General features: G+C 44.6%; 1 protein-coding gene across 2 annotated transcripts; it reads right to left on the bottom strand.

Moving 5' to 3' along the window:
* Nucleotides 1-214: 214 nt before the first annotated feature.
* Nucleotides 215-7,258, bottom strand: LOC111980510 (alpha-N-acetylneuraminide alpha-2,8-sialyltransferase). Of its 2 annotated transcripts, XM_024011255.2 has the most exons (8): nucleotides 7,028-7,258; nucleotides 5,277-5,360; nucleotides 5,044-5,121; nucleotides 4,211-4,355; nucleotides 4,000-4,112; nucleotides 3,806-3,898; nucleotides 3,174-3,647; nucleotides 215-1,082 (listed from the first exon to the last, which is right to left on the bottom strand). In XM_024011255.2, the coding sequence occupies exons 1-8, from the start codon at nucleotides 7,111-7,113 to the stop codon at nucleotides 818-820; spliced, it is 1,338 nt and encodes a 445-aa protein (XP_023867023.1). In that variant the 5' UTR covers nucleotides 7,114-7,258; the 3' UTR covers nucleotides 215-817. The 2 variants fall into 2 exon arrangements, with proteins under 2 accessions (XP_023867023.1, XP_023867024.1); XM_024011256.2 differs by lacking the exon at nucleotides 5,277-5,360 and having other exon boundaries at nucleotides 7,028-7,214.
* Nucleotides 7,259-8,203: the final 945 nt, after the last annotated feature.

Below are 8,203 nucleotides of genomic sequence, written 5' to 3'. Positions count from 1 at the left end.
TAGTGGGGCCAAGGTACGGGCAGGCCCATGGTCAGGTCAGGCAAGGGTCAAAACCAAGAGGACGAGAAAAAGAGAGACTGGGGAAAAAAGCAGGAGCTGAGACAAAACGCTGGTTGACTTGAACAAACAAGATGAACTGGCACAGACAGATAGAAAACACAGGTGTAAATACCCAGGGGATAAGTGGGGAAGATGGGCGACACCTGGAGGGGGGTGGAGACAAGCACAAGGACAGGTGAAACAGATCAGGGCATGACAACCATGGCTATAATTTAAGACATTTGAGCTAGAAATGTGTTCAACATCCACTAAAGTTTACTAGATAGATACAGTAGTTGCCGTGGGAACCAAACAGACTTGCTAGTTTAGCTAATAAAGCCATTAGTCCAAGCTTACCGTTATGAAAATCGAATAAAAAAATGACAGTAATGTTTTCAATTCGACTTTTCCTTTCAAAAGCAGTTCAAACATAGAACATGTAAGAATGAATAGCCAATGAATTCTACCTTCCAAATATACCTTGCATTATAGTGAAATAATGCAAGATCTAGAATGCCCTTCTTACACATGCATCGGGTTTTAACCTATTACCTACAGCAGCTACAGTGCTAATAAGTGAACTGTCAATCCTGCATCTCCCCACCACTCCCTCACTCCCTTGCTAATGTTGTTATTTCGTCACAGCACAGATGATTTACTGTCACCATGGTCACAGCGGGGAGAGTATTTGTTGTTATGATGCTTTGACCTGTGTGAGCTGGTAACCATGAAAACTCTTTATGAAAGGGGGACTCCCCAGAAATGTTTATGGGTGTCATCACTTCCCTGGTCTCCTTCTGTTCCCCCTTCTGTGTTTTGTCCTTTGCTCTGAGTCTGAACCCTGTGTGGGGTCTTCAGAAGCACCCTGCCCCAGTCCTGATGGTCCAGAGACGTTGGTGTCGGGCCCAGCCCAAGGCTTCTGGCTCTGGGAGGTTGTGTTGCGTTGTACCAGTGTGGGCATGGCACTACCCAGAGAGCCAACCGGGAGACTGAGGCCTGAGACTGAGGCTGGGGCCCAGGCCATCTTCGAGCTACATCCAGGACTGTCAAATGGTACAAAGAACCAGAATGGAAAAGATCTCTCTTTGAAGGGTTATGTAACATCAGTGTGTTAATGTTATTAATAAAACATACTGTGCCAGGTCACTTTCAAGCACTGGACTAACACTGGACTAATGACACTCACTAGATCATTTTCATATTTGTTTTTAAATTAGGTGCAAAGACAATTGCGTGCTCCAGCATCATTACTCTGAGTTAGTTGGACCTGGGTGAGGTATCTAGTACAGTCCTTGCTGTGTAAGAACCCTTTGTTGTTATTTTATGTTTACAGGATCATTGAAACACAGTTTTTTCTTTCCCAAAATGTATTTTGAAATTATGAAACAAAAAGTGTTGATATAGTAGTAGGGTCGTTCCAGGAAATGAGTCCCTTCTGGTGACCTAATGAGACTCTTAAGGAAACGTTCTCTAAAGTTGTGGGAACGTTTGTCGTTAGCTGGGTTTTTGGGTAGTCTAACTTGGTGAAGAATAAAAAAATAATTATTTCACCTAATTTTAACATTCTGTCATGAAGAGCACATGTTAAACTTAATAAAAAATGTGTTTTCTCATTTTAAGAGTTTGAATAAAAAATGACTAGTCAGTGCCTATTAAGTGCCAAATTAAGTGTCAGGGTTGACTGCAACAGGGTATACCATTTCATCTTAAATCAGCCATTCCTCCTTGGGACAGGAGCAATGGAAGCTTGTTGGGTGAAACAGAGAAGTGCACATGAACGCAAGCATCACAAAAATAAAACAAATTGTAAAACAAATTCTAGCCTGTTCCTATATGGGTAACATATAACACGCTCGACCCACTCAGTTTTCCATCACAAAACACCAGAAAAATGCCAAAAAGAGTAGAAGCAGCTCTGCTTTTACACTATGATTTGACTATTAGATGTTCAATGTTTCGTTTCAAAAAATTGTTTTTAAAGGAATGGTTTCACCATATTAAAACGAGAGTTCAGTTCACAGGGTTGACCTTAAAATGACGGACAGGCTTTAAAAAAAAATCATATGAAATAAATAATCATCTTCAGAAATTACTTTTTGTTGTCAAAGCAACAAAATAACTAGGGCTTTACAATGACGGTAAAAAAACGTGTCGGGGTTAAGTGCGTTAGAATCTTTCTTGACGTCACAGAGGGTGCACAGAAGGAGATATAAAAATTCTGAATTCTGGTACTTTAGCAAGTCTTTATTCATATTAAAAAATCGGATTTATTGAATTTTCCATGTGGTCTGTATTAATGGGCACTTCATTTAATATAACAGTCTTTTAAAATTCAATATTGGTGCACAGTTTCTACTTACAATATCAAAGAGACAAAAAAGGGACTCATTTCATGGAAGGACCCTGTACCACATTGAATGTATTATACACGATGTCATAATGAGATATAACACATTTAATCGTCCTTGATATTAAATATGTATATGACTGTAACAGTCCAGCTGAAGATTGGCCAATCCACGAGGTATTAGATTGACATAACCATACATTCAGTTAACTCTTAAAGGCTTGCATGTGATCATTTTGGCTACAGTCAGAAAGGTGAGTCAAATTAGGCACTACACTGTAGTTGGGAAGGCCTCATCTAAATCATACATGTTCCAAAATACTTTGTATTTAACCACCAAAATGGCTTCTCAGTTAAAGTCCAACAAAACAAAAAACATTCTCTAGATTCTAGCTGGAACACTTGTGACGATAAATACATCATTGTAAATCTATACAGTATATGACATGCATATTTCATGTGTTTACACCCATTTTGGGTACAGTACAAATCATTTGATTGCGGATCAACCTGTTCTGCAGACTCTCACAATGAGAATCTACAAACGGCTGCCGGGGCGACGAAACGTCCCAGCCTCCACCTTGCTCCTCCACTGTGACCAGACAGCTGACACATAAAACATGCCCCTGTGCTGAATACCAGAGTGCTCAGAGCCAGTTGGGGCCATCCAATCTAGCAGGTAGCAAAGACTGGGTAAGGCTCCTGAGAGAGTCTACAGGAGGGCCCTATGTCCCTGTTGTGTCTGTCCTAGCTGTAGGTACATTTCCGGTAAAGGGGTGGGGCCTACCTGGTTGTGGGTGTACACTCTCCCAGGTGTATCCTGAGCACGCCCTGGGTGTGGAGTCTTAGCAGGTGGTCAAATTCAGCGGGCATGGCGTGCACCATCTTCTTACTCTGCCTGTTGTCGTAGTAGTGGTTGGTGAGGGGCTGGTGTCGGTGTGGGTGTTCATTAAAAGGCCAGAACCCGTAGAGATGGACGTTGGCGCACAGCTCCAGCGCCAGGCTAGCCACGATGAGTCCTGTGCTGAGTCGTACCGTTCGCAGGCCCTGGCCCTGCCAGAAGCGCGCCAGACTCTGTAGGTACTCTGGGTTGAGGAAGACGGGCCGCGAGGGGCTGTCAAAGTCCTGGATGGTGTAGAGGGCCCGCAGAGACACGGGCGTGTTGGGGCCGTATGAGAAGGCCGGCAGGAGCATCAGGGAGTCGCCATAGCTACGCAGGCTCTCCACGAAGGGCCGACGACGCTCCTGCAGGCCCCCATATCTGAGAGAGGATGGGATGGAGAGAAAGAAGAGAGAGGTGAAGAACAGCTGGAGATCTATTTGAGCAGCACCAGAATATATGATCAGGTCATTTCTCAATCCACCACAGAACACCAGATGATAAGCAGTATGTGAAGCCCAATGTACCCCCAAACTCACTTCTCCATGATGATGCTGGGATTAGCTGTCACCAGGTCTGTCTTGTTGCCCACGTCTCTCTCATAGCCGTTCTCCAGAGGAGGGAGGTTACACCTGAGAGAGGGAGACAAAGAGGGAAGTAGTCAGTGAATTTGTGTCTAACAATGTTTGAGAGGAAAAGGCAATTATTGTGGAGTAAGTTTTCTGTCTCACACCTGATAACAAACTGGGCGGAGTCGATTCTTTCTCCACAGCTGCTATTAGCTAGGATTCCCCCATTCCCAACAACAGAACACGTATCCCATGTCGTATTCACAAAAGGATTCACCTGTAGGCAACACAACATGTGTCATGTCACTCTCTTTCTTAAACACACACTCACACGCACTATTCATTGAGGTGACACTCTGGACCAGCGCAACAGACCTTAGCGAAGGTGCTGAACAGTTCAGGGGTCACCTGAAGATGCTTCCTCTTCTCTCCATCGTACACAACCTTTGACCCCAGAGGAGTGTTGGCCTGTGTCACCATAGCCTTGGTGAGTCCATGACATCTGTTACTCAGAAGAGACCTGAGAACACAACAATAACCTTTTGATTATAAGACGAAGACACAGTATTAAAAGCGCACTGTAAATGAATCGTACTTCATACACACATTTCTCTTATTTTGAAACAGTCTGGTTGATAAGTTAGGTATAAAAAGCTACTGGTGATAAATGTAAGAAAATATCAGATACAGGAATACATAAACAAGGCCTCATCATCTTGTCTTGATATAAATATAAAAGTTGGAAAGGGTTGTTTATTGAAAAATATTGTCTTTTAGAATTTCTGCTCTGTGTCCTTCCTTTCAAATGTTTATTCATTTACCAAGCTCCTTGCAGTTCTCTTTGGTGTTGTTTGGTGTTGTTGAAGTCTCTGTATACTCAGAGAGAGCTTTACTAAGCCAGTGTTAGCCTGCGGAGACAGGACAGCTGAGAAGGGAAATACCCACCGACTGACGGATGCAACAATCACACGACTCTGACCTCTGCTACTGCTGCTACTAACAGCGTGAAGAAGTAAACGCTAACATTACACAGGTCACTTCTCCTGCTTTGAAGCACACTTCCACGTGCTTTTGTTTCTCATTCCTCTAAGGTAGAAAGGAAACGTCCCTTTTGTTATAGTTTGTGACCCTCACAAAGTGGTCTTTGGCTCATCTTGGCCTGCTTTTAGTGGGGTTCAGTCTGGGTTCATTGTGTGTTTATATTTCACCTGAAATTTCTGAACTTGTCCTCCTGCTTCCTCCAGCTGTGAGAGTAGCGCTCCACCACTTTTTCAGTGACTGTATCCCTTTGACACACACACACACACGCAGACGCACACACACGCACACACAAAACAGAGAACACGAACCATATAATGAAGTTAATAACAGTAGAGAGACAGATGAGGTGGTTGCTGTGCAGAGAGGATTGTGGGTTGCCAGGGCGTGTGTCTAGTCTCACCTGCAGCCCTTGCATGTTCCGGAGGGGACAAGCCCAGAGTTCATAATATGACTTCTGTAGGGGGGTCTGCCAGGTTGAACATTGCTATGTACACCAACAGGGACAGAGGAAGACGGAGAACATAGGAGGATGAGTAGACCTCTGTTTGAACCCAGTTCACCACTTATCTGGTCAACAATTGTACAGCTGCGTTGTTTGCTGTTGTATTACAGGGCATTGTTTGAGTTTACCGTGTTATCTTCGCTGAACGAATTGTGTCGATGTGATCATTTACAGTGTGTCTACATTGAATCAATAGCTGAATGTTGTGCGTACTGTAACAATAACCTGGTGAGCTAAAGGGTTATCCAAGCCAAAATAGAACACACAGGACAACCATTTTATCTTTTCAGTCTGAGTCTAGCGTGTTTTACTGATTATCTAACAGGAGACCCTGAACGCTGCAGGGGTTTCACAGCAGCATTACACACGTAAGTGCCAACCGCAAATGAACGGAAAGACAGGGGACTGTTCATATTTAGATCTGATAAGAAATCCAAGGGCAAGGTCAAGCCTGAATTGACTGTATACAGATAATCCCCCTTGAAGTGAGCTATAAAGATAACCTATTACAGAAGGTGCATGGGTTTCCCCACTCCAGAATGCGACACTCTTGTGGACAGTTACTTATGGTGGGATAATTGTCATATCCTGCAGATGGTGAATGTCAAACAACACGTAGTTCCTTGATTAATCTGAGAGTCGAGAGTCCCATTCAGACAAATACCATTTAGACAGTTGGTTTTATCGAGACATGACTGGGAGAAGAAAAAAAGGCTCTCAAGTGTCACTGTCACAGAAGGGCAGACACTAAGCGAAAAACAGTGTGTTCATCAGGCGTGTTTCGGTAACAGCATGAGAAGGCATTTTACAGTGACTTTTCAACCTCGATCTCTTGTACAAATGTTCCGTTCCCCTTTCACTTACTTCTCTTCCTCCGCCGACGGGCAACTTATTCATTTCCCACAGAAAATAGATCACTCTTTAAAATCAATATCGAACAGAGTACACCTACAAGCACACGCTAGGTTCGTATGTTGTTTAGAAACACCTGGTCAACGGGGGAAAAGATCTGCCTGAATGTGTTTGTTTGAGTATGATGTTTCAAAATGCACCAACGTTGAACCATCCATGTACCTTTTCAACACCTCCTACTTGTTCTAACTACATTGTCAAATAAACAGTTGCGTTCGCTTCAACACAAGATGTACAATTGGTACAGGTTGTTCAGAGTTCATTAATAGTGGTCTGGTATGAAATCCATCAGCTCTGCTGGGGCACAAACAGACGTTTCTCTCTCTCCCTCTCTTTTCCACCACATAATCATGGTGTATCGGTGGTTAAGTTGAGATAGATAGAGAGCGAGAGAGAGAGAGAGAGAGAGAGAGAAGGGGAGGTGGTGGAGGGGGGACCAGTGAATAGGCATAACCACCAACACCAAACATATAATATTTCACCTCCTGCACAACTCTTACCTTGTTCCGCTAGAGCAGCTATTCACACCAACCGATGTGAAACAATCACAGTATTAAAATCAGAAGTGTGGAGACTCCCTTCCTCCCTTCCTCTCGGTATCTGTCTGGAGGATATGATGCCAGCTACCACCAGCCAGGCCTAATCCCCCAACCTAGCCCGGGGCTAAAGGCTCCAACACCTGCCCAGTCAATATGGAGGACGTTAGGGAGAAGGGGTGTGAAAGGAGTGGGACTCACCGGTTGCTGAAGAAGTACCAGACGAGTGCAGTCATGACAGTACCCAGGATGGACAGGGTGAGCATAAAGGAGAACAGTCCCCTCATGCCTCTCTCGCCCTGCTACTTCCTCTGGCTGGCCCCCTCCTCTTCTTCTCTCTCTCTCCCTCTCTCCTATTGTCCTTCACTCAGCACTTACACATTAGTTTGTTTCAGACCTTTCCCCTATTTCTTTTTCTTATTTTTACCTCCCCCTCCCTCCCTTGCTATATGTCCCAGATTGTCCTTCACTGCTCACTCTCGCTCTTTCTGACTGTGGTTAATCTTTCTGTCTCACTCACTCCCCCCTCATTTTCCGCCCTCTCTTTCTCTCTCGCTCCCTCTCTCTCTCTGTCTCTCCCCCTCTGTCTCTTTCTCAGAGCGTTTCCAGGCACACCTCTTCTATAAGCAGACTATCATATCTCTGTCTGTACCCTATAAAAATCTCTCATCCACCTCTCTCATGCGCCTCTCTCCTTTCCTTTCCTCTCTCCTTTCCTCTCTCCTTTACCCCCTCTTTTCTCCCCCTCCGCTAGGCTCCTGTAGAACTACAATGTCAGTCTTTTGTCCGCACGCCCTCCTTTACCTAGATTGATGTGTCTTGTTTCGTTGCATCTCTCTTTCTGGCTTTCTCTTTCTCACCCCTTCATTGAGAGCACACCACGCTCTTACTTTCAGTTCACTGTAGTCCCAGAGCTCAAGCTGTTGCTCTGTCTGCATTCTCCAACCCCACCCCTGAGCACTAGCCTTCTCTATGCTTTCCCCCTCCCTCCCTCTCTTCCTGTAATATCCCTCGCCCCCTCTCTCCCCTTCTCTGCATGAAGAGCAGCCAGTAATATAATTCCCTGGTACTGAATTAGCCCAGGGTCTGCCTCTTGACTTATGTGTGTGAGTGCTTATGAGTGTGTGTGTGTGTGTTGTGTGAGCGTCTGTGTGGCAGGGATTTATTTTTCCATTAGCCAATGATGGTCAGAGTAGGCTAGGGGAAAGGGCTATCGGCCAATCAGATTTACGGTTTCCCTGTTCTCTATTTCGTGCCCTTCTTTGACTGTCCCGTTCCCTATCTGGCTGGCTCTACAAGTTTACTTTCCGGGTGGTTTGCAGGCTCAAGCTCAACTTTGTTTACAGCATCAGGCATCAGTTCTAAGAAGCTATTAAT

This window comes from Salvelinus sp. IW2-2015, linkage group LG20 (genome assembly GCF_002910315.2).
Source record: "Salvelinus sp. IW2-2015 linkage group LG20, ASM291031v2, whole genome shotgun sequence".
Taxonomy (NCBI): Eukaryota; Metazoa; Chordata; class Actinopteri; order Salmoniformes; family Salmonidae; genus Salvelinus; species Salvelinus sp. IW2-2015.
This window is presented reverse-complemented; position numbering and strand designations above follow the sequence as displayed.

Bases quoted from the DNA above. Each gene is read 5' to 3' on its own strand.
- LOC111980510 (XM_024011255.2), bottom strand. From the start codon at position 7,113: ATGAGGGGACTGTTCTCCTTTATGCTCACCCTGTCCATCCTGGGTACT. The intron at 3,899-3,999 runs GTGTGAGACAGA...TCCCTCTCTCAG, and splicing joins TCCGCCCAGTTTGTTATCAG to GTGTAACCTCCCTCCTCTGG. The intron at 3,648-3,805 runs GTGAGTTTGGGG...ATCCTCTCTCAG, and splicing joins CCCAGCATCATCATGGAGAA to ATATGGGGGCCTGCAGGAGC.